The sequence below is a fragment of the Poromitra crassiceps genome, assembly GCF_964638095.1.
Source record: "Poromitra crassiceps genome assembly, chromosome: 2".
In the NCBI taxonomy this organism is placed as follows: domain Eukaryota; kingdom Metazoa; phylum Chordata; class Actinopteri; order Beryciformes; family Melamphaidae; genus Poromitra; species Poromitra crassiceps.
In genome coordinates, this window is record NC_139624.1 from 97,733,499 (window position 1) to 97,759,160 (window position 25,662).

The window sequence follows — 25,662 nt, forward strand, 5'->3', positions numbered from 1 at the left end:
CAACTGAAAGACATGGTGTGCTGGGTGAATGGGGTCCGAAATTATTTTTCTTGCCCTTTTTACTGTTCTTTTGTGGTAGAGTGATTCGAGTGATTCGAGTGACGGGAGGGGGGTGTGGATTATTCATCATTCATTTTTCTTTTCCATCTATGAATGACTGACTCGCCACAAAACACCTCGCCTCCCCCACGTTGCATGTGGGAAAAAGAAGAAGAAAAGAAGCATAAAATAAAAAAGTGTTGACACTGGTGTTTTTATTATTTTGACTTCCATCTGATATACTACATACAGGCCGCTTAGCTATTGTAAATAAGAATTTGAATTTAATCACTTGCCTGGTGAAATAAATGTGAAATAAATAAATAAAATTAAATACATAATGAGATTTAAGATTCAAATTTATGACATCAAAATAATGTAATATGTTTACATAAATTATTGCCCATTAAATAATTTATAAACATCAGATTAGGGTATGCCTATTATGAAATCATTTATAAACATCAGTTATGGTTTAAATATTTGTAATGTTGAGCATTTTCATCATGTTCATCAAGTTAATGAGTAAAAGTATTTTCTAATACAAAACATCCATTCAAGATTGGATATGTCTATACAAGATTGGGCAAAATAACATGGCTTATGGTTAAAACGATGTAAACTGCACTTTAAAAATACAACATCAAAAACAAACCAAAACAATAACCAATGTAAAACACACTTTAAAAATACAATGTTGAAAATAAAACAAAACAAACATTTACAAAACTGTGATTGAATTATCTGGGGGGAAGCAATTAGTCTAGCATTATCATATTATGATAATGCTATTATCATATGATAATGCTATGCTAGACTGAGGATTAAACTGGCAATGCATAACATAATTTGACAGTTTTACAATCTTGTTGAAGCAGCAACAATGTCTTTAATCAGAAGCAATTCTTGGTTATCAGTACAATTTTCACCTTCTGCTCCTTCACTTAGGATTGCTACCACTGTTGATATCATGGCATTGGGGTCCAACAGTTTAACCAAAGGCACATTCACACCTCTCTCTTGAAAGATGATATTCTGCAGAGTCATAGCCTGCATTGAGTCGATGCCTAAGGATGAAAGAGGCGATTCATCATTCAGCTCACTTTTGTCAGTACCTATGCTCTCACTGAGTAGTGATTTGACATACTCTTTTGGAGGGACAGAGTGTGCTTTTTTAAATTCTGAATAAATGTCTTTGGATTTTTGGAAAGTCTCCTCTACCAATGCAGACAGGCGCATGGTCAAAGCAGCATTTTGAGAGAGGATGTTGTACCTGAGGTTTTTGAAGTGAAACCTGCAAACAGCCTGTTGGGGTCTGTTGAGCACAAGGCATTGCTCCAGACTGTTGTAAATCTCAGCCACATCCAACACCATCATCCCCTTTGCCTCCAGAAACTTTTGCAAATGCTCCTTGTTCAAGAGGAGACCAACATTCAGAGCTCCCCAGTTGATAGACTGACCAGGGAGCCCAAGTCTGCGTCTATACTGACAGAATGCATCAAGGAATGAATTGGCTGCTGCATAGTTTGTTTGTGATGCATTTCCCAGAAAAGCAGAGATGGAGGAGTAACACACAAAGTAATCTAAGTGACATTGCTGTGTTGCGTGGTGCAGATTCAGAACACCGTTTACTTTGGGTCTGAGAACTTTCTCATAGAGAGATTTATCAAGGGTCTCAATCAGCCCGTCATGCAAGACAACTGCACTGTGAAACACTCCTCTGATCGGACAAGCAGGGAATTTCTGGCCAATGACACGGATAGCCTTGTGCACATTCTCAGAGACAGATACATCACACTCCATGCAAGTGATGCATGAGCCATACCGTTTCTCCACATTGTGTATCTCTTGTTGCATGTCCGGTGTGGGTCTGCTCCTAGAGAATATGACAATGTTTCCTCCCCCTTTTTGAGAAATGAACTTGACTGTTTCAAAGCCCAGCCCAGAGAGACCACCTGCCACAATGTACACAGCTCTCGTTTGGAAAAGCACATTTTTTGTTGGCAGCAATGGAATGTCAGATAGTTTAACTTGGACATCTTTACCGGGGTTGACATCTTTTTCCAGTGCCAAAACAGGCAGTTTCTTTGAGTTGAAGTATGATTCTGATTTCCCTGAAGGAAGGGCGTTGATGCTTTCTGATGTCACACTCTGAAAGGTAAAGCTCTCAAGGGCAAATTTCCTGTCCAAGTTCAAGGACTTGAGCCAGTGATGAATGTGTGGCCTCCGTGCACTCAGGGACCCCTTCTGGAAGATGGTTGACATGTGAATGGTCTGTATGTGAACACTTTCCTTCACACTTTGGAAAGCATCTTGAGCAAGCAAACACTGAGACTGAAATTCACAGATGATGACAACATTTCGAACATCAGGAAAGCTGCAAATTTTACCAATCAGAGATTCATCAAATGGAGGCAAGATAACAAATGCATCCATTTGATTAACATCTACAAACGAGCCATTGCACTGCGTGTCAGTAATGACATGCCATCCTGATTTGTGAGATGTGAGGGCCAAGACTTTCATCAGAGCAGAGTCAGGAACCAAGGATATGATTCCTAGATGTTGTTTGGCTCTGGGCAAGGCTCGATACAGGATCTCCCATGCCAGCACAAAGTATGAAACACAGGGTGTTTTTTGAAGGAATTGGAACCGTTTGATACTGTAGCACACATCCTCTGGAACTGTGACCTTGTTGGCTGCAACAACAGGGTAACACGAAACAACGTGGTCTCCAACTTTCAATTTTATAACATTCTTTCCAGCTGCTGTAATAGTGCCACTGAAATCAAGAGCAAGTAGCTTGTGATTCTGAGATGAGTATTTGTTCCAGTAGAGTGTCTGGCCAAATTTCAAATGTGAAGCACTGACAGGGAAATAATCAGATGAATGAACACATATCTTACTGAGCTGAATTTCAACTGATTTCTCACTGAGTGCCTGGTGTTCATCATTCAAATGAGTGGCACACACTTGAGTCATTGCATGTGCATCAGCTGTCAGGAGGATGTAGGGCTCAGACAATGTAGAGCAGACACTGCCCTCTGAAATGTCAGTGATTTCAACAGGGGTTCGGACAATAGAAGGATTCAAAACCAACCCATCTTTCACCACCAATTCTGGGTACTTACTGCAAGGATATAGTCTTAAGACCTGAGCCAGAGCTGCAATGTCCTTAGCAGAGACAGAATTTATGTCAATCAGCTGAAATGAAAGATCTGGTATCTCTGCAGCAAATGATCTTGTCATGCCAGAGAGGGCAAAACCTGGACTTATGTGGTCTACTGTGATTTCAGACGAACGGTAGGTTATTGCTCTGATGGAGTTCGGAAATCGCGTTATCTTCAGTTCAAGGACTATCTGCCGGAAAATCTCACAGCACTCCACCAATTTCTGCAGGACAATATCAGCTGCCAGTAAACTCAGGTCTTCTTTACCCCACACAAACAAGACCTCATCAAAGTTTTTCTCGATATCTGTGATATTGAGATTTGCCAAGAGAGCAGGGAATCCATCGCTCAAGATATCTTTTGCATGTGTCAAGGAAATGTATGTAGATCTTGAGTCCAGGTGTGGTTGCATGACTTTAGATATCCCTAAACAGTCACAGAAGACCAAGGCCTTAGGAGGAGGTGAAGGAGTGGATGTGGTATCTTCAGAGACAACATTGAAGTCATTATTGTAGAAGTATTCCTCAACTACGTGAGAACGACTACCAATGTACTTGATTACCACATGCTTAACTTCAACCAACACTCTGCCTTCTTTATCTGTGAAGCAGCCACATACCTCAAAGTGATCAGGACCCACATGAATTGCTCGCAGATAGATAATCATCTCATCTTGCAAGGGTTCAAACACTGTCAAGCTTCCTATTTTAGTAGGAAACCCTTGTCTGCCAGCAAATGTATTTTCTGTTGGAATTGAGAGAAGCTGCATGAAGAGATCAAGCACAACAGGATGGATGCAGTAGTCATGCAATTGAGGCCGTAATTCTTCTGGAACTTTGACTACTGAAAAAGCCTCCATCAGTTCTTCCCCATAGTGCACATCCCCCTTATTTTGGAAAACTTCCCCATACTGAAATCCACCTTGAGAAAGATATCCATAGAGGTCTTCAGAGCTCACAACAGATGTGCATCTTTTGTAGATGGAGCTTAACAAAAGACTTTGCTCCTCAATTAACCTCACTCGCTTGGACACTACTGTGCCTGATGCATAGACTGCAGATAAGGAGAATACTGTGAAACTAGTTTCATTCCCCGCTTGCTGTAGTTGCACTTTCATTTCTGGTGCATTCTGGGTTAAGACAAATGGACTCTGAAAATTGACACTGAGCTGGAGTGAATTAAGGGGCACCTTTGGTTTGGCGCTGGCCATGAATGTGGCTAAACCCAACTCGGCATAGAAGGCTCCAGGGAGGATGGGTATACCATTGTGTGTATGCTCTCTTAGGTAGGATGAAGAGTCAGACAACAGATCACAGCTGAAAACATTGCTTTCATTGCCAATCTGACAGAGCACAGGATGATTATCGGCTGTGCTTTTCCTTGCTGCTCCAATGATAACATCTCTCTGAGAGCAATCAAACTGGTATCTCGGGAAAGGCAATGGCATTGTCTCATATCCTCTGTAGAAGTGGTTCCAATCTACCTGAACCCCTAGTTCGAACAGCTTCGACACAACGCTCATTGCCGTTTCATCATCTTTGTCTGGCTGCACCGAGGCAAGAACCAGGGTGTTATTTCCCAGAGATTCCATGATGTTCCTTTGGAGGGCCCTTCTTGGGCCGATCTCCACAAAGACTACATTCTTCTTCCCTTTAATTGCTGATCTCACTGCCTGCTCAAAAGAGACTGGCTCACGAACATTTCTGGCCCAGTATCTTCCTGTGCAATAATCAGGCTGCTCTGCCTCCTTGCCTGTCACCGTAGAGAACAACTCTGTCTCTAGTTCATTCACCCGTAAGGAGCCAATGCTCTCTTCTATTTCAGACAGAATTGGGTCCATCATGTGGCTATGATAAGCAGCAGGGACATCTAATACACGGAGGAAAAGATTCTCACTCTTGTCTGAGGTGCTTAGCTCATCATGGAGGCTTTTTATTGCATCTGCATCACCTGAAAGGGTGCAGGACTGGGGGCTGTTGAAAGCAGCAATGCAAACCCTATCAGAGTAATGAGGGAGAAGATTAACAACCTCCGATACAGCCATGTTGCTGATCACGAGCATCTTCCCTCCTGTGACCTTGCTCTGGAGAATACTGCGGATATAGATGACTTTTACTGCATCCTCAAGAGACAACAGGCCAGAACAGTGAGCAGCTGCAACCTCTCCAACAGAGTGTCCAAGTATCGCATCAGGCTTGACACCCCAATGCTTGAGAAGGGTGGCAATGCCAACCTGAATGGCAAACAAGAGGGGCTGGACAACATCTGCTTTTGTGAAGTCACTACTCTCAATCTCACTCTCAAGTCTGTCCAAGATGCTCAGTTCACACAACCTTTGGAAAAGTTCTCCAATCTCTTTGATCTTATCTCTGAACACAGTCTCTTTTTTTAGTAGCTGTTTACACATGCCATGGTAAGTGACACCATTTCCACAGAAAACAAACACTAACCTTGGATCTGAGTAAGAGGGGGCAATGTTTTTGCTTAGGGCAGATTTTAACTGATCTTTAAGATCAACTGCAGATGAAATAATCATGGCCTTTCTGTATTTGTGTTTGAGATGGCTCCTCCTGCAAGCTGATGTGTACACCAGAGAAACCAGATCAACCATGGCTTCTGTATCTAGCTGTTTAATGGTGTCTTCCATCATCAAAGTGAGAGATTTTGGAGAATTTGCTGACATGACAAAATACTTCCTTTGTTTCCCATTATTGTCTTGCAGAAGGTATGACTGTTTGTGTTGCTTGACAATAGCATGTGCATTTGTTCCCCCAAAGCCAAAGTTGTTCACTCCAGCTATTCTTTCACCAGAGGCTCGCCACTTTTCTGCTTCAGTAGGAACTTTTATATTTAGGGCTTTGGCATCTACACTGGCACTGTCTTCAGAGTAGAAAACTGAGGGAACAATAGTTTCATGCTTCATCATTAACAGTACCTTAATGAGTCCTGCCACTCCAGCTGCAGATTCTGTGTGTCCAATGTTGCTCTTCACAGAGCCGATCCTGAGTGTCTCTGATCCTGGAGGTTTGGCTTTAGCAATGACGTTTGAGATGCTCCCTGCCTCCGTTCGGTCTCCAATTGGGGTTCCAGTGCCGTGGGCCTCTATGTACTGGACATTGGCAAGGTCAGACTCTGAGTAGATTCTGCGCAGCAGCTCCTCTTGTTGAACCATGGAGGGCTTGGTGATTGGAGTGACGGAACGTCCATCTTGGTTGACTGCTGTTTTGCTAATGATGCCCCATACATGGTCATGGTCCTGCATAGCCTGTTTGACATACAGAAGTTATATTATCTCTTAGTTAAAATTGGCTAAGTGTTGGCGGCTGTGTCTTTGGCGGTGTCAGTCACGATTGTGATGCATCAGTGATGTTACTTGAGCAATTGTGATCTCATCAGTGATGTCACTTGAGCAATTGTGATGTCATCAGTGATGTCACTCGAGCAATTGTGATGTCATCAGTGATGTCACTCGAGCGGTGTCTGTCTGTCTGTCAGTCATGATTTTGGGAGCCCGTGGAGCGAGTGATTTCCATAACTGCAGCCATGGCGCATCATCTCCAGAGTCTCCACGTGCGCTCGATTCCTAGTTCTATAAATTATAATACTGTGTTATGATGGCATATTGTGTACACAGTCACATTTAAATATTGAGATTAATAAATTGAATAGGAACTCTTAAACCCCATTACGGAATGATTTTGAACAACAAATTAATTGAGACAGAATCATGTAGTAGTTACCAATACTCATATGGAAAATGAACTGTTATGAATACAAGGACAATTCTTCATGTTTAGAAGGAGCAAAATGCCACTGCATAATGTAGTATAGCTATAGTAAACATGGGTACAAGCTAGCAAGTGTTGTAGAAATGCAACTTTAGTACAAACTGCTAGGTGAATTAACATGACAGTGAGTTAAAGTTACAGAGAATAAAGTTCAAGAAAAAATCAGTGTGCATGATCAATGGATTCTCAATTAGAGAGTTCATGATTAATTCCATTCTACAACATACAGTAGAGGGTGAGCTGTTTGCTTGTCCGGTACATGTAAAGGTGAGCTGATTTACTGCCACTAATAATGGTGGTCTCGACCTAGTTTCAAGATGAAGACCAGACACGCTGCCTCGCACCACGCGCAATCCTAGTGACCTCACCTCACCTCATGTAATCCTAGTGTGACGAGCACAAGTGTAATCCCAGCGTGACGTCCGCGTGACGCACTTGCCTATATGACACCGATAATGTCGTCAGTGCCGAGGCTATGACGTAGCAGTATTTATAGCCATGCTCTGTGGGTCATCATTCTCTTTCCCTGATCTTCTGCTCGCTGTACCCGAGCTGATCGCATCCCATTCTCTGAAAGCTGCGTTTCGCCATTCTCAAGCTGCCTCATTCCTTCCGATCCTGCTATTAAGCCATTCGTGTTCGAGGTACCACTCACCCCCGTTCGCTCTATCAGCATGTGACACGGCAAAATACGAATCCGGTACATAAATGGACTCGATCCGGAGCCCCTCCCTCTGATGGACCCGTGCAGGCGTTCAGTGCGGGCGGCTCTAGGAAGGGACCGCCTGAGCGAAATCCACGGACTGCCCCTGCCCGCCTCTCTCAAGAACTACCTGCTCTACCAATGACGGGGTCGACGACCACAGCACACCGAGCACACCCTCCTCTCTTTCTGGCCGCGTCACTGCGAAGGCCCGATGGAGGACCAGGCACCCGTGGTCGTGAAAGGACCCGCGAGGAAAGTATCAGCATTTCAGTATTAAATCGGTAAAATAAAATCAGTCGTAATCATCTCTTAAATACATAACATAGTGTCATATATTTTAGCAATCAAATCTTAATTTTAAATCATGTGGCGTGTAATTCAAAAACAATCATCTAACCATCCACAGCGCACGTCGCGCGCAAAGGAAACAAGCTGGGCACAAGTAGCGATGCATTTATCATAGTGAATGAATGAACTCTTGACAATCTGCGTGTTCCGGTTGTTATATCCTCGCCTATAGCGAAAGAAAGACGGCGGAGCTACCTTAAATGTCTCTTCGCATCCAAGATCTGGCACTTTTTAAAGTAAAATCCGTTAACCTGGTGCATTCGAGAGCAAATGAAGAGGCTAAATCTATGAAGAACTACACTCATCTCTAATGTGTTGCGACTTTACAAATAATTAGGCCTAAACAATTAATATTAAATGTATTTACACATTGTGCTCAAATTGCATTCATGTGACAAATTTACAATAGTTAATATCCAGCCAGAATCATTGCAAATGGATGTTCAAGGTATCAGTTAGCAATAGCATCCAGTTAATCATTGCCTAATGACAGCCAGATTCCGTTTTAAACTTAAAAGAAAAGAAAAAAAATCGTTTCCCTTTCTCCGAGATGATGCTCCAGCCATTCAGTCAAATAAACAGAAGCAGTGCTGCTCATTAAACATACTCCTCTTTAAATGGCAAACCAAGTGAGGTCACAGTAGCCTAGGGGGCGCGCTTCATTGGGCGAATCTTGTCTGTCTCTCCTGCTAGCAATTCAGTCCATGTATCATATTGTTCATTTCAGCTCATCAACGCTCATCATCTGATCAATGCGGCCACTCCAGACCCATAAGCTCAAAACATCATCGTTGTCATCATCATAGTCATGGTCTGGCTTGCTGACCTTAAACATGTAGGTCATTGCTGACCTCCTATCCATTGCTGTTCAAAGCCCCAACAGCGCGCTCGAGAGACGGCCTTTTCTCTCCCCTGCAAAATTCTCTCTTAGAATGCGGTTCTCGTTAGCCTTTTATGGGTTCCTCCGCGCTGGCGAGTTCACATGCCCGGCGTCATTCGACCCCTCCCGGAACGCGACCCGGTCCGATCTAAAGTTTCATCCCGATCATCACAGTCTCTCCCTTTTGCCCCTTTGCTTCCATGGCCCGCTCCACGGAAATTCGACCCCAGACTGGCCCATCAGCCCCTCTGTTCCTCATCTCGCCCCACCATCACATGACAAAAGCCTGGTTCACTCTTCTCCCCAAGCGGATTCTCCAGATGTGTGACCTCCCAGCGGAGCACTATTCCAGCCACTCCTTCGGGATCGGCGCGGCCACATCGACCGCCGCGCGAGGGGCGTCCTCCGCCTCCCTGCAACTACATCCGTCCGGAGCAGGCCGCGATATTGCCTGCCCAAAGATCCCTCCTCACCTAGGCAAATGGCATTCTGCAGCCTCCATCCAGCAGCCGACCCATCTCCAGCTCTCCATGCACCAACCGGCCCTGCAGCTCTCCCCTGCCCTGCAGCTCTCCATGCACCTACCTGCCCTGCAGCTCTCCATGCACCAACCTGCCCTGCAGCTCTCCATGCACCTACTCTCCATGCACCAACCTGCCCTGCAGCTCTCCATGCACCTACCTGCCCTGCAGCTCTCCATGCACCTACCTGCCCTGCAGCTCTCCATGCACCAACCTGCCCTGCAGCTCTCCATGCACCTACTCTCCATGCACCAACCTGCCCTGCAGCTCGTCATGCACCAACCTGCCCTGCAGCTCTCCATGCACCAACCTGCCCTGCAACTCTCCATGCACCAACCTGCCCTGCAGCTCTCCATGCACCTACCTGCCCTGCAACTCTCCATGCACCTACCTGCCCTGCAGCTCTCCATGCACCAACCTGCCCTGCAGCTCTCCATGCACCTACCTGCCCTGCAGCTCGTCATGCACCAACCTGCCCTGCAGCTCTCCATGCACCAACCTGCCCTGCAGCTCTCCATGCACCAACCTGCCCTGCAGCTCTCCATGCACCTACCTGCCCTGCAGCTCTCCATGCACCAACCTGCCCTGCAGCTCTCCATGCACCTACTCTCCATGCACCAACCTGCCCTGCAGCTCTCCATGCACCAACCTGCCCTGCAACTCTCCATGCACCTACTCTCCATGCACCAACCTGCCCTGCAGCTCGTCATGCACCAACCTGCCCTGCAGCTCTCCATGCACCAACCTGCCCTGCAACTCTCCATGCACCAACCTGCCCTGCAGCTCTCCGGGGCCGCTGGTCCTCGTCAGCCTACGCGGCCTACATCCGACCGGAGCAGGCCGCCATACTGTCTGCCCAAAGATCCCTCCTCCCCTAGGCGTCAAATGGTAAGCACATGGCATTCATTCTCTTGTTTCCTCGCAGTAGCTCGCTACTTCGCATTTCATTGGTGGTGGCCTCCCCGAATCCATAGCGCCAGCAGCGCTCCGGCAAATTAGTGCCTACGGTAGTAACGACTCACAAATGCCGTGGTGATTGCAAATCACTAATTCAGATCCCAGCCTGTAAGTACAGTAGACTACTCAAAGTGTTCGGTGTTGACCAGCCTGTAGTCAACGATTGCAAATCACTAATTCAGATCCCAGCAGACTACTCAATGTGTTTAAGGTGTTGAACAGCCTGTAAGTACAGTAGACTACTCAAAGTGTTCGGTGTTGAACAGCCTGTAGTCAATGATTGCAAATCACTAATCCAGATCCCAGCAGACTACTCGAAGTGTTTAAGGTGTTGAACGGCCTGTAAGTACAGTAGACTACTCAAAGTGTTCGTGTTGAACAGCCTGTAAGTACAGTAGACTACTCAAAGTGTTCGGTGTTGAACAGCCTGTAGTCAAAGTGTTGGCGTTTTTTTTTTGGGGGGGGGGGGGGGTAATTATGCCGGGTGATTGCAAATCACTAATTCAGACCCCAGTAGACTACTCCAAGTGTTCTAGGTGTTGAACAGCCTGTAAGTGTTTGGTGTTGAACAGCCTGTAAGTACGGTAGACTACTCAAAGTGTTCGGGTGTTGAACAGCCCGTAGTCAAAGTGGGGGGGGGGTAATTATGCCTGGTGATTGCAAATCACTAATTCAGACCCCAGTAGACTACTCGAAGTGTTCTAGGTGTTGAACAGCCTGTAAGTGTTTGGTGTTGAACAGCCTGTAAGTATGGTAGACTACTCAAAGTGTTCGGGTGTTGAACAGCCCGTAGTCAAAGTTTTGGGGGGGGTTTGGGTTTAGGCAAAGGTGGGGTTTTCTTTCTTAAAGCAAAAAGGGGGGTTGTCTGGCTTAAATGGCAATTCAGCGTGCCGAATTATGCCGGATTGGTCGGTCACCCAGCGCCCGCTGTATCGCTGCGACCACGCCCGGACGGTGATTTTCATAAGCCGCTGCGGGGTTTCTCAAATCTCAATGCTGAGTCAGCGCGCCGAATTATGCCGGATTGGTCACTGGATGTGGCCACGCCCGGTCGGTGGTTTTCGTAAGTCGCTGTGCTGCCGAGCCAACCGGTCAGCGACAAGCGTCGCCTTCCGCCCAGCGCCCACTGTATCGCTGAGGCAAGCAGACCGGTTGGCAGTTTTATGCAAAGGGCTGAAAGCCGGGGTTGTCGTTCTCAATGCTAGGGGGGTTTTGGCTAAAAGGGGGGTTTTCTTTCTTAACACTAAATCAGCGCGCCGAATTATGCCGGATTGGTCAATCACCCAGCGCCCGCTGTAGCGCTGTGGCCACGCCCGGTCGGTGATTTCGTAAGCCGCTGTGAACCAAGTAAACCAAGTAAAACCGCGACCGGGCGCAGCTGCGCCCCGGTCGGCGGTTTTACTTCGTTTCGAACTCAAGCTCTCACTAGTGCCTAAAACGCTGCAACGCAGCCCTATGGAAGACTGTCATTTTGCTCCAAAATTACTTATCATTAAAACCTGACCACCCACCCGTAGGTGGCGTGGTACCCCCTGGGGCTGACACGGATCCACGTGACTACGTCACGTCCTGTCAGCCCAGGGATAATCACTTTCCGTTTCTTCCACCCGCTGAAGAAGACGTGTTTCTAAAAGCTCCGCGGTTAACTTTGAGTTAGCTCTCTTACATAGCTTTAGATACTAGGCTCGTTCCGGCTGATTTGCCCACCTCAAGAGGTTTGCGTGTACGGGATAAAGCAGGCTTCGGGGACCCGACCCTGTACCCTTCACCCTGCGGCGTCGGAACAAGTCATCTAAAGCTAAGAGTATCTTCCTTAGTTAACTGTTTATTGCTACCGCCGTGTAGTTCTGCTGCTACCGCCGTGTAGTGGTTATTGCTGCCGCTGTGTAGCTTTGCTTCGCTCCCCTGGCTGGGGCAGCGTTTTCGTTTGAGGGACGATTTAGGTCCGCGCTCAAAACTGTTAAGCTTTGCATACGTGCAAATAGCTTGTACCACGTAGCACAGGAACAAAGAGGCTATGAGCCCAGTTTTACAGATAGCTACCTTGGCACCCGTGCGGGTAGCTTTCGTGTGCTAGGTACTTTAGGCGCCGGCTTTAGAGCGCGCGCGTTAGATAGTTAGCTAGTTTGCTCAGTGCAGCTAGCTTGGACTACCTTGTAGGACTCCAGCTATCTGGCTGCGTCCCCAGACAGGGTAACGCACCCGGTTTTGTGGCAGATAGCTAACGTGCACATGTGCAGTTAGTGTCTGTGTGCTAAGTACTTTACGCCAGCTACCTCTGTGTAGGGCGCGCATTAAGCGAGAGTAGTAGCTAGAAGCCATGCTCTTCAGTTAGCTAGATAGCTAGCTTGCTCCCGTGCAGCCAGTATCTAGCGTTGTGTAGCACTCCAGCTATCTTACCGTTGCAGGCTTAGCTTGCACGGTAACCCCGTTATTCCTGTTAGCAGAGAGAGGGGGGGAACAGCTAGGTGCTGTATTGAGGCTATGCTGGCCGGTTACGACCGGCACAATTAATTTAATGTGTGCATGCCTAAGGGCAGGAGCACGCCGCACAGGCGTTGCTGGGACCTACATAAATGTAGTGTAGCTTTCACTGGCGTCGGCCCCGAAGGGGGCACTCTGAGATATTAGCTGGGCGATTACGCTAGCTAGGTGAGCTCGCCCCGCACGTTGTGTGGGCCGCTTCTCTCAGTACTTACGCCATCTTAACCAGCTTGCTTGTCTGCTAAGTGTTGCTTGCCTCGTGCAAATAGCATCTACTAGATTGTAACTCCCTCTGAGGAGTTTCTTCTGAGATTGACTAGCTTCGCGGGCCGCTGGCCTCTGCTTGCGGTCACGCTTGCTTCCCCGTGTTACCCAGGGTAGAGACTCGCTGCACCGGCTTGTGCGCAGGCTTGTGTTAGCGCACGCTTGTCTCTCAGTGCTTATGCTAGGTTAGCTAGTGGCTTCCACGCCTGTTCTCTCGGGTTAACAGGTTGTGGGTATTGGTGCCTCCCCTTCGGGATGGGCTATTTCCGCTTACGTTACCATTGCACACGCACGTTCGCTAGCCTCCGGGTTGCTTACTGTCTAGCCTGTGCTTCTTGTTAGCCTGCTAGCTTGCTTAAGCAGTACTCCCGCTAATAGGGTGCGCCCTGCGGGAGCCTGCTATTAGTGATTAGCTTCCTGCTTCCTCTTGCTACTGAGCAGGGAAAGTCAGGGAGGGGATGGGCCGTGTGTAAAACTACTTTGGCCGAGTATGAATCGGCACGTTAAGTGCGTGTTTTGCCTGGGGCACGAGCACGCTGCACAGGCGCATTGAACCCTCGGTCTTGTCCGCAGCTAAGCTCTTGAGAGCGGACCAAGGTCCGCTCTCAAAGGAGTTTGAAAGCTAGCTTGCCTTGCATACGTGCATATAGCAATATTTAGTACTGTTTAGCACAGAACGATAGTATTTTGCAGATAGCTGGCGTGCACCCGTGCAGTTAGTATCTGTGTGCTAAGTACATTGGGCGCGAGCTACCTCCGCTACAATAGACGTACCGCTCCTTGCTGGCACTTCGCGTCCAGCAGGGCTTACAGCTCGCCAAGGTCTGGGCTCAGTGCCAGCCTTTGGCTTGTAGCTCTAAGGACAAGCCCACCGCCCTTGGTGCCCAAGGCCCGGGGTGGTTGGGAGCTCTCATGGGTCGCACTCCCTTGTTGGGGCACCCCCTGCAAGTGCAGGGAGCCTGGCAGGGGGCACAGCGCACCTTGGTCCATGGCCACGGCCTGGCCTCGGTTGGCAGCGCCCAGGTCAAGCCCACCGGTTGGCTCACCAAGGCTGGGCTTAGTTCCAGCCTGCGGCTTGTAGCTTTAGACCCACCGTCCTCAGTGCCCAAGGCCCGAGTTCGGTCGGGAGCTCGCCCAGGGTCTCATACCCATCATCAAGGCTCGCCTTGGTCCATGGCTACGGCCTGGCCTCGGCTAGAGGCTCCTAGGACAGCCCACCATCAATGGCACCGACGGCTCATTGCTGGTCGGGAGCTCGCCTGGGGGGCGCACTGTCGGACAAGTCCACGTGCGGCCGGTCTCGAGAAAGAACGTTACCTCCGCAGTCCCCCCAGCCTGCGAAAGGCGCACGGCAGGGAGGGGGGGGGGGGGTTACTTCGATACAACAGCGCGTCAGTAGGCGGAGCTTGCGTAATAAGTTCTCCCCCAGCATGCACAGCTTCTACGGAACTGTCCATGCGGCGGGGGGGGCGTAGCCTCTCACGTCCCGCCCTCCCATCAGGGCACCGGATCAAAAGGTCCCGGTGCCCAGCAATATGCTCATGGCGGGTTCCGCTCCTTTGGCCACAAGAGACCATCTTGTCCAACAGGCTCGATGCCTGGGAGCATCTATGTTCCCCGTCCCCATTACGGCGCACCCTCCAGAGGGGATACGCGCTACAGTTTGCCCACCCACGTTCGACGGGACCCCCGATCTGGCCGTGGAGGAGGAGGCCATGGACATACTCCACAAGGAGGTTATTCGTTCCTCGCCAAAAGGGGCGATTCGCTCGGTTCCCAAGGCAGATGTGCGCTTGAGTTTTCTACCACAGGTACTTTATCGTGCCCAAGAAGGACGGCTCCATGCGTCCAAAATTGGACCTTCGGCGTCTCAACAAGACGCTGAGGAAGTCCCGTTCCGAATGCTCTCTTCCCCACCTGTTCAACGAGTTGAGACAGGGGGATTTCTTACTTCCGGGGATCTGGAAGGTGCGTTCTTCCATGTCCACATGGTCAGGAGACACAGGAAATACCTGAGGTTCTCCTTCCTGGGGAAGGCTTACGAGTTCTGTGTCTTGCCATTCGGCATGTCTTTGAGCCCGCGAACCCTCACGGTGTGCGTGGAGGCAGCCTTGGCTCCCCTCCGCGCGAGGGGGATCCGCGTTTTCCTATATCTCGACGACGTTCTCTTAGCGGCCGACTCGAGGGTCCGTGCCGCGGAACATACCAAGGTGGTGACCGATCACCGGCAAACCTTAGGGTTTTTGGTGAACTGGCAGAAGAGTTGCCTCGTCCCAGCGCAGGCGGCGACCTTCCTGGGGCTCGAGCTATACTTCCTGCGAGCCTTTCGCCAGAGCGACAGGCTCGCACGGTTCGGACAGCAAGCCAAGGACGTTAGGTCTGTGCCCTCGGTGTCAGTGCATCAGTGCACAGTGATGTTGGGCCTGATGGCCTCAGCACTGCATGTGCTCCCGCTAGGGAGGCTACACATGCTCTCGTGGTCCAAATATGGTTCTCAGGCTTCGCCTGGACTCGGCCGGGGACCGTCATCGCAGGGTTCCTCTGACAGGTCAGGCCTGGCAGGCGCTGGCTATATGGGCGGACCCCCGTTACCTCTCGAGAGGTACTCGGTGGGGCCCTGTCCCGCTCAGGATGGTGATTCGCACAGATGCCTCCCTCTGGGGAGGGGGTGCGATTTGCGGGCATTTTTCGGCGAACGGCCGGTGGGAGGCTCAGGAGCTTCGCCGCATAAATGTGCTAGAGCTGAAGGCGATTCGCCGGGCTCTGCTTCAGGACAAGCCCACCATCAATGGCGCCGTGGGCCCATTGTTGGTTGGGAGCTCTCTTGGGGACCGCACTGCCGGACAAGTCCGCGTGCGGCCAGACTCGAAAGAGAACGTTGCCTCCGCAGTCCCCCCGGCCTGCGGAGGTAACACTTCCAGCGGCTCACACATGGGCACCATGTGCTGATTCGCTCGGACAATAGGGCAGCGATCGCCCACCTGAACAAACAGGGCGGTGTGCGGTCGGGGGCGCTGAACCATAGCGGGGATTCACCTGTTGGTGTATCCCCGTCTCCTTTCAGAGTCAGCGGTCTATCTGCCAGGACGGCGGAGTTACGACCAGCCTGCTGTCTCGAGGCAATCCCCGTTATACGGAGTGGTGCCTCCACCCTCGGGTGATGGAACAGGTTTGGGCCAGGTTGGTCGCGCCTGCGTCGATCACTGTGGTTCTCGATCCTGGAGGACAGCCCCCGTTAGGTCATGACGGGCTAAAAGCGAACGCGTGGCTGAGGGAGGGGCTCTATGCGTTTCCCCCGACCCCCTTGATCCGTCAGGTGTTGGACAGGGTGAGGGAACAGCGCCAACGGCTCGTTTTAGTCTGTTTTGGCCCAGGCAGACATGGTTTGCGGACCTGGTCTCCCTGGCGCAAGATCCGCCCTGGGCATTGCCGGTACGGGCCGATCTCCTATCCCAGGCGGAGGGGGAGGTGTTCCACCCCTCCCCAGGCAGGTGGAAGCTAGCGGTCTGGCTCCTGAACCGGACCAGTTGCTAGCCCAGGGCTTGCCTGATAATGTGGGATGCACTATGCAGCAAGTGAGGGCGTGGATCCAGTGAACTGCAGTGTGCGACCAGTTCTCTGTTTCCTTCAGAGCCTGCTTGACGCGGGTCAGTCCCTGCAGTCGCTTAAGGTGTACGTAGCCGCGATTTCTGCTTGCCATATGGGAATTGAAGGGAGCCCCGTGGGGGCGTACCCTTTGGTCTTGCGCTTCATGAAGGGGGCGCGTAAACTGCGCCCGCCGTCGCGGTGCGTTTTTTCCCAAATCGGACCTGGTTACGGTGCTGGACGGGCTAACGGGTCATCCGTTTGAGCCCTTGGACTCCGCCGATTTAAGGGTTCTGTCTTTAACACATTCACTGCCAGCCGTTTTTTTTTTTTACTGTAGGTAGCTTCTGCCAGAGGGGTTTTTTGAGGATTCTGGCTCATCTTTCAAGACCCGAGGATTCTTTTCTGCTAAGATTTTGTGAACACAAAATATCTCAAAAGAACTAATAGAATGTGTGCTTTCTCTGTCTAAAAGAGTTAGTTTGTAGAGTTAGTAGTTATGTAGGCATTAGCACTTGAATACAGCATGGTTTCAGCGTCTGAAAATTTAAGCTGAGATAAATAGCTTTTTGTGAAATTCGATAGAACAGTCACTTTAACCATTCATTTTTGGCATCAGTAAGACGTCAGACATCTAAACAATAGTTTTGAACAGTAATTTCCTCCATAACAGCAGGAAACACCCCTCTCCTTCAAACTCCTCCCTCCGTGTGTGTTCTTCTTGGCTGCAGCGGGCGTGTCACAAGCTCGTTTCTGCTGCTGCTGTAACCTCGCGTCACCAGGCTCACTGCTTTGCTGCTGCTCCTGTCTGCTGGCGGCCGCTGGGCAAGTCTGGATGGGCTCGCTCGTTTCTTGGGGTTTCTGTTGAGAGCTTTGATGAAGCTTTTGCGATTCTGGTCTTATTTATGCTGCGTGTTTCAAAGTGTGTTCCACCCGTAATCTATTATGCAAATTTGCAAAACCCCACCGCCAGCTCCCAGCGTGAAAGCGAAAGCGTTTTCGCCAATCCATTTTCATGAGAATGGCTTCCTCACACTGCTTTTTGCTTGCCTTCCTCTAGTCTGGAGAGCACTGTCGCCACTTAGTGGGTCGGTGGAATGGGTTGTACACGTTCGGTGGCTCCAATATTTTTATAGGAGACGTGGGGGGCATTGATCCACGTCCCACCGTCAAATTTCTTTTTTTTTTTTTTTTGACGACTCAACTCGTCATTGGCAGTCAACCGTTGGATTTTTTTTGACGACTCAACTCGTCATTGGCAGTGAACGTGTTAAAGACCGCGCTGCTGCCGGCCTTGTCGTCAGGAAAGAGAGTTACGTTGCGACCTAACCCGGCGTACCAGCCCAAGAATATTAATGCCAGCTATAGGTCTATGGTTATAGACTTATCGGCATTCTGTCCCCCGCCGTTCAGTTCGGGTGAGGAGAGACGTTTGCACATGCTGTGCCCCGTAAGGGCGCTCTCGGCCTATGTGGCCAGGACGTGTTCATTACGCATTACAGATCAGCTGTTGGTTTGCTTTGGGCAAAGGGCCCAGGGCGGACCACTTTCCAAGGATCGCTTATCACACTGGATAGTGGAGGCGATCGCGTTGGCATACTCTGCCGTGGGCAAGGTTCCCTCGGAGGGTATCAAGGCGCATTCTACGCGAGGTGTTGCGACATCCTCTGCGTTGTTGCGTGGTGTGTCAGTGGAGGACATGTGTGCCGCGGCCTCATGGTCCTCTCATCACACTTTTGTCAGGTACTACAGTCTCGACGTGTCCGGTTCGCAGTTCGCGCACGCGGTGCTGTCGGTGGCAAGAAAGTAGTATCGTTGCCACTCTAATATGTCATTCAGTTAGGCATAAACGTTGCCATATGGCCGTGGTTCACCGGTGCCTTTCGGGTCGCCCTTTGGGTGCTCCCGGCAGCAAGGTCGGTTGAATTGAGGCACTAGTGAGAGCTTGAGTTCGAAACGAAGTAAAACGTTAGGGTTGTGCTACAACCCGGGTTTTACGAGTGAGAACGAGAGCTCTCACTACCCATCCTTGCTGTGTCGATGCGTCACGGGGTGCGTCGGATCTCAGCGGCTGGAAGAAATTAGAGTGATTATCCCTGGGCTGACAGGACGTGACGTAGTCACGTGGATCCGTGTCAGCCCCAGGGGGTACCACGCCACCTACGGGTGGGTGGTCAGGTTTTAATGATAAGTAATTTTGGAGCAAAATTACAGTCTTCCATAGGGCTGCGTTGCAGCGTTTTAGGCACTAGTGAGAGCTCTCGTTCTCACTCGTAAAACCCGGGTTGTAGCACAACCCTAACGTTTTCCTAAGTCAGCGCGCCTAAGCTCGCCGGATTGGTCGACCACCCAGTGCCTGCTGCAGCGCTGCGGCCACGCCCGGGGGGCTTCGTAAGTCGCGGCCGCCAAGCCAACCGGTCGGCGACAAGCGTCGCATTCCGCCCATTTTGGCATTTTCCGCATTCCGGCAGTTTGGGTTTTCTTTCTTTTGGGGGATTCTCTATTCTAGTCCGAGCAGATGCCCTCTCTCACCGCAAGAAGAGAGGCATCTTAGCGCGGAGTCATTACGCCAAAGAACTAGTCGCCATGCTGCCATGCCATCAGAATTAGTTGCCATACCGTCCCATGCCATAGATCTTATCGCTCTGCCATACTTGAATAAAGCTTGCTTGTTAAAACTCTACCCTCTGGTCTCTCATGATTGAAATACAATAGGTTAGGTAATTTCAGCAAAATAATCTGATGACACCACACTGATAATTCCCATATAGAATTAATAGTGCTTTATCAAAAATGGAATTGGTTGCTATCGGCTAAGGTATCCTTCCTGCTTTGTCCTATTCTTCCATCTTGAATGAAAGCCATAGTACCTAAGCATTAGTAGTAAATGATGTGCTTGTGATGTGGTCAGAAATCATCTCAAAATCACAGCAGTAAAGTACAGCCTGTAGAGTATTAGAGCTATAGCACCATAGAGCTTTTGGCTACGCTTTGATCTAATATCTAATACAATTTAAAGTAAAAAGGTACTTGCTTCTGAAATTTGATCTCAAGCAACATTTGAAAATCCCTATTGTTGCCCAACTTTAATGTAAAGACAGTTTGTGTCCTTTCATTAACTTCTGCTTGTTCTGACCTTTTTCAGCGGCTTCAGCAGAACTACTCCACATCCCTCTCCTCTGCCATAGCCATCCGCTCTGCTGGAGAAAGGCTTGCTGGTTCCTTCAGGTGAGATCATCTTTGCCTTGCTGAGAGCGACAAACACTCTTGGCTCTATGATGCAGCTGACACCTCCACACAGAGCCATCTCACAGTCTCCTGATAAGACAAAACTTATTTTGTTAAAATCTCAGGCAGTAATATTTTATGCTATGGTGGTGATACGATTGGGCAATGTAAAAAAAAAAAGTGAGAGCCACAGCATCAGAAATATACATTTCCTGACCAGATGTTTCTTTCTGATTGTTCAGGCAACTTCTTGAGCAGAGTTGCTTAAAGGCACACTCCGCCCATTTTCAACCAGCTTTGTATCATTAGAACATCAGTAGTATATCAGAAAACTGTAAAACTGTTTTGAAGTCTGTCATTTAATTTGACAGTTATTGAGTGTTAAAGTGTGGACTTTACTGGTCATCACTGGTCCACACAAACTCAAATTAATAACTCATTAACTCAAATCAACTCTCAATAACTGTCAAACTAGATGAATGATGAATAGTTTGACAGTTATTGAGAGTTGATTTGAGTTAATGAGTTATTAATATGAGTTAGTGTGGACCAGTGATGTCACTGATCCACACTAACTTAACACGTTCACTGCCAATGGCGAGTTGACTCGTCAAAAAAAATCCAACGGTTCACTGCCAATGACGAGTTGAGACGTCAAAAAAAAAAAAAAAAAAAATTTGACGGTGCTACGTGGATCAATGCCCCCCACGTCTCCTATAAAAATATTGGAGGTATTGAATGTGTATAATCTATTTTACCGACCAACTAAGTGGCGACAGTGCTCTCCAGACAGAGAGAAAGCCGAGCAAAAACAGCAGCGGGAGGAAGCCATTCTCAAGGAAATGGCTTGGCGAAAACGCTTTCGATTTCACACACACACACACACACACACACACACACACACGCGCGCGCGCGCACACACACACACTCGAGTACCTTTGAGCATAAATAAGACCAGAATCGCAAAAGCTTCATCAAAGCTCTCAACCGACACCCCAAGAAACGAACGAGCCCGTTTTACAGTAATCCAGACTCGCCCGAGAGCGGCCGCGCCGCCAGCAGCAGCAGCACAGACGAGCAGCAGCAGCAGCAGCAGCACACCGAGAGCGGAGTACGCCTCAAGATTGGAAGAAGGGGATCGCGAAGGAATTTCTCTCCCGTGTCTAACCCCCCCCCCCTCGCCTCTCCTCTCCTCTTCCCCGCTCCTGCGATTCCCCTCTCTTTTTTTGGGATCTGTGAGGCAACAGAAACTCGCCTGTGACAAAACACTGCAAAGCCACCAGAGACACACCTACGGAGGGAGGAGTTTGGAGACACACACACACACACACACACACACACACACACACACACACACACACACAAACACAATACAGTATACAGACTTGCCCAAGGGCACCCATAATCACAGGCACGTGAGGTGGTTCTAAAAATCCATTTATCTCAAAACTCTCTGAAAATCTCTGAAACCATGCTGTACTCAACGGCTAATATCTACATAACTACTAACTCTACAAACTAACTCTTTTAGACAGAGAAAGCACACATTCTATTAGTACTTTTGTGAACTTTGTGTTCACAAAGTCCAAGCAGAAAAGAATCCTCGGCTCTTGTAAAATGAGCCAGAATCCTCAAAAAAACCCTCTGGCAGAAGCTAACTACAGTATTGAAAAACGGCTGGCAGTGAATGTGTTAAATTAATAACTCATTAACTCAAATCAACTCTCAATAACTGTCAAACTAGATGAATGATGAATAGTTTGACAGTTATTGAGAGTTGATTTGAGTTAATGAGTTATTAATATGAGTTAGTGTGGACTAGTGATGTCACTGGTCCACACTTTAACACTCAATAACTGTCAAATTAAATGACAGACTTCAAAATCGTTTACAGTTTTCTGATATACTACTGATGTTCTAATGATACAAAGCTGGTTGAAAATGGGCAGAGTGTTCCTTTAACAATTGTTTGCGTGACATACTGTACTGACCCTGTTTAATGGCCTGACAGGCAAGATGAAGGCACACAAGGGATGATGAGCAGGCGCAGTCTACAGACAGTGAGGGTCCAGTGAAGTTGAAGATGTAGGAGACTCGGTTCGCCGCTATACTCATAGCTAGTCCTGTGCCAGTCCAGTGGTTGATAACAGATGGGTGCACATGTGCAGCAGATTGCTCATAATCTCTGTTCATTAGACCTGTAACAGAAACACATGTAGAAAATGTACACATTTTGTAGTGGCTACTTCATTAATGCTGTCTAGACATTTTGCATAGTAAAAACTTCTATCAGGGAAAATACTCAAAAACTCAAAAAGCAGCATTAGTAATATCACACCAAATTGGACACAATAATATAGAACACAGTTTTACTGTCTTACCGACAAACACTCCTGTACTTGTCCCATTGGCCTTCTCCATAGGCATTCCAGCATTTTCTAAAGCTCTGTATGCACACTGAATGAGTTGTTTTTGTTGAGGGTCCATTTGTTCTACTTCACTATCACTGATGCCAAAGTACTTGTGGTCGAAATCATTGAACCTGGGAAAATTCACATATCACTTAGTGGTTAGCCTAAAATGAGATGGCTTAACAGATTCATATCATTTGGATTGATGTGCTGCTGTTAACACATTCACTGCCAGCCTTTTTTTTTTTACTGTAGGTAGCTTTTGCCAGAGGGTTTTTTTGAGGATTCTGGCTCATTTTACAAGAGCCAAGGATAATTTTCTGCTTGGACTTTGTGAACACAAAGTTCACAAAAGTACTAATAGAATGTGTGCTTTCTCTGTCTAAAAGAGTTAGTTTGTAGAGTTAGTAGTTATGTAGATATTAGCCGTTGAGTACAGCATGGTTTCAGCGTCTGAGACAAAAAGCTGAGATAATCGCAGTTTTGTGAAATTCAATATCAAACAGTCACTTTAACCATTTATTTTTGGCATCAGTGAGACATCAGACATAAACAATATAGTTCTGAACAGTAATTTCCTCCATAGCAGCACCCGCACCCCCTCTCCTTACAACTCCTCCCTCCGTGGGCGTGTCTGGTGGATTTCAGCAGCGTTTGTCAGTCACAAGCCAGTCTCTCCTGCCTGTCTGAGCAGTGAGCAGCAGCCTCCCTCTCTGGCGGCCCCTCGTCGGCGAGCGTGGATGTGGCTTAATCCGTTCTTGGATTTTCGGTTGAGAGCTTTGACGAAGCCTTGTGTGACTCTAGGCTTTATGCTGCGCGCTTCAAAGTGTGCTTTCCACCCAGTCCACCTTTGGAACCCCCCACCGCCGTGCGCCCGTGTGAAAGGTTTTCGCCTACAGTATGAGAATGAGCAGAAGCGTCATGCCTATTGAAACTGAGGGGGCAGTTGCCCCCTCAGATTTTTTGAAAAAGAGAAAAGAAGGGGGAAGTAAAATTCATGCTATTAGTTATTATAGGTGCATAGCAAGTTAGTTGGCTATATTTGTACTACCATGCAGCTTAAGTTAGCATTGTAATGTTAGCCAGAGCTGTTATGGCAGTGAGCTGTTTTTACCACTACCACCACTATCACAGGTAAATCCATTTGATGTCTCCAGGTCAAGATGCAGTTCTTTAAAATAATTTGCATTGTGGATATAGTCTTTTTATGTGAATAACATTTTGGGTGAAGCCAGATTGAGCTATTTCAAGAAAAGTGGCAGCAGTGTAGAAGCTAGTGTCGAAGTGACTAAGCTAATAACCATAAAAGCACAATCACCGAAATCTCTAAATAAATATACAGTATTTACCGTAATGAGAAAAGGAGCAAAATATTGATGGTTAAAATTTAATCATGATATCACAACACTCTAATCCCAATGATAATTTAAAATGAGATATTATAAATCTGGCTTCAAATGGCCAACATTTTAGAAATAGCTAAATGGACGATTGATAGATAAATCAATCAATCATGAGTGGATTCAGCACACTTTATCTGGGCAGACTGATTGAATCATTGCAGATCTATTCAGACCTTAGGTCGCCACCAAAACTTTTCTGCTGGGGACCTTTTGTCACTGCCGAATGTTTATCTCTAAATACATATACAGTATTTACCCTAATGAGAAAAGGAGCAAAATATTGATGGTTAAAACCGAATAATGATATCACAACACTCTAATCCCTCTAAACTCTAATAAAAAAATGATAATTTAAAATGAGATCTTCCTCTAAATCTGGCTTCAAATGGCCAACATTTTAGATATAGCTAAATGGACTGATTGAATCATGAGTGGATTCAGCACACTTTATCTGGGCAGACTGATTGAATCATTGCAGATCTATTCAGACTTTCGGTCGCCACTGACATTTTTTAGCCGGGGACCTTTGGTCGCTGCCGAATGTCGCCCCCTCAGAATTTTGGTTTGCATGACGCTCCTGAGAATGAGGCTCGTTCGCTTCTGGGTCCTCGGTTGAGCTCAGCTGGAATGCGTGCGTTTCTGGCCAAACAACACTCAATAGTCTGAGCACCGTCGCCACTCAGTGGGTCGGCGGAATGGATTGCACACGCCCGGCGGCTCTAACAGTATAATAGAAGATGCAAAAGGGCCAGATCAACGATCCACCGTCAAAAAAAAAAAATCGATTCTGAAAACGTGTTAACACGTTGTTGGCAGTCAACAGCTGGATTCTGAAAACGTGTTTACACGTTGTTGGCAGTGAATGTGTTAAGGTGGCACATCATTATCTGTCATAATATGCATATTTCATAATTTGTTCACATATTAATAGCGATGTGGGTATGCTAGTCATGAATTAGTCATATGTCAAATGAAACATTTGTTGTTGATTTAATTTAAAAAGAGATGCAGGTTTAAAGGTCTTACCCTTCAATGAGAGCCGCCTTAGCTGTGCGAGATTTCCCTGCTTTGTTGTCATCAGGGTCATACCAGCTGGCTAAGTCGAACCTCTCCTTGGGAATGGGCACAGAACAGTTCGTCCCGTTCACAAGAACCTTCCAGAAATTCTCAAGCCCTTCTCCTGTTTGAAAAGATATACAGTATACTTCAACAGCTATGAACGTTGATTTAACGGCCTATATAACATTTCTATATCTATCTATCTATCTCTCTATCTATCTATCTATAAATCATACATTTTATTGTTGTATACTGTGTGTGGGTGCTTGTGTGTGTGTGTGTGTGTGTGTGTGTGTGTGTGTGTGTGTGTGTGTGTGTGTGTGTGTGTGAGAGAGAGAGAGAGAGATCTGTAAATGCTACTTATTCACTAAAATGTAAAGAAAATCTAAAAAGGTTGAAAAGATTCAAAACTCAAATGGCTTACCGCCTGGAAAATTGCATCCTATGCCCACCACAGCAATACCATCTTCAGCTTCTTCCATGCTTGTGGTACATCACTGAGGACAACTGCAAAGGGAATAAAAACAAGAATTATAATTTACCATCAAGTCAATATCCTTTTTCAATTAAGACACCTAACCTTTCATCTCCATGGCCACGTTCACAGTCAATTATTTTGTCAAAAGCTCTGATATTAGTCCAGTCATGTCATGCACCCGTGCCTCCTTAACCATACCTGTTAACCTTGGTAATGGTGTCACTGCCTGACTTACAGTTGATTCTTATAGCACAGTTGTTTTTCTTAATAAAACATTCATGATTGACTGTGAACGTGGCCATGGAGATGAAAGACTTCAATGCACACCTTTATGGTGCCTT

General features: G+C 47.6%; 1 protein-coding gene across 1 annotated transcript; it reads right to left on the reverse strand.

Annotated features, from left to right (window-relative positions):
* Window positions 1-863: 863 nt before the first annotated feature.
* LOC310770980 (phthioceranic/hydroxyphthioceranic acid synthase-like) lies at window positions 864-25,325 on the reverse strand (the record flags this gene model as incomplete). The annotated part of the gene is made up of 7 exons (XM_083631871.1): window positions 864-868; window positions 969-6,474; window positions 19,879-20,060; window positions 21,962-22,168; window positions 22,352-22,512; window positions 24,811-24,964; window positions 25,268-25,325. 7 exons carry the CDS (start codon window positions 25,323-25,325, stop codon window positions 864-866), a joined length of 6,273 nt encoding a protein of 2,090 aa, XP_083487997.1.
* Between the last annotated feature and the right edge of the window lie 337 nt (window positions 25,326-25,662).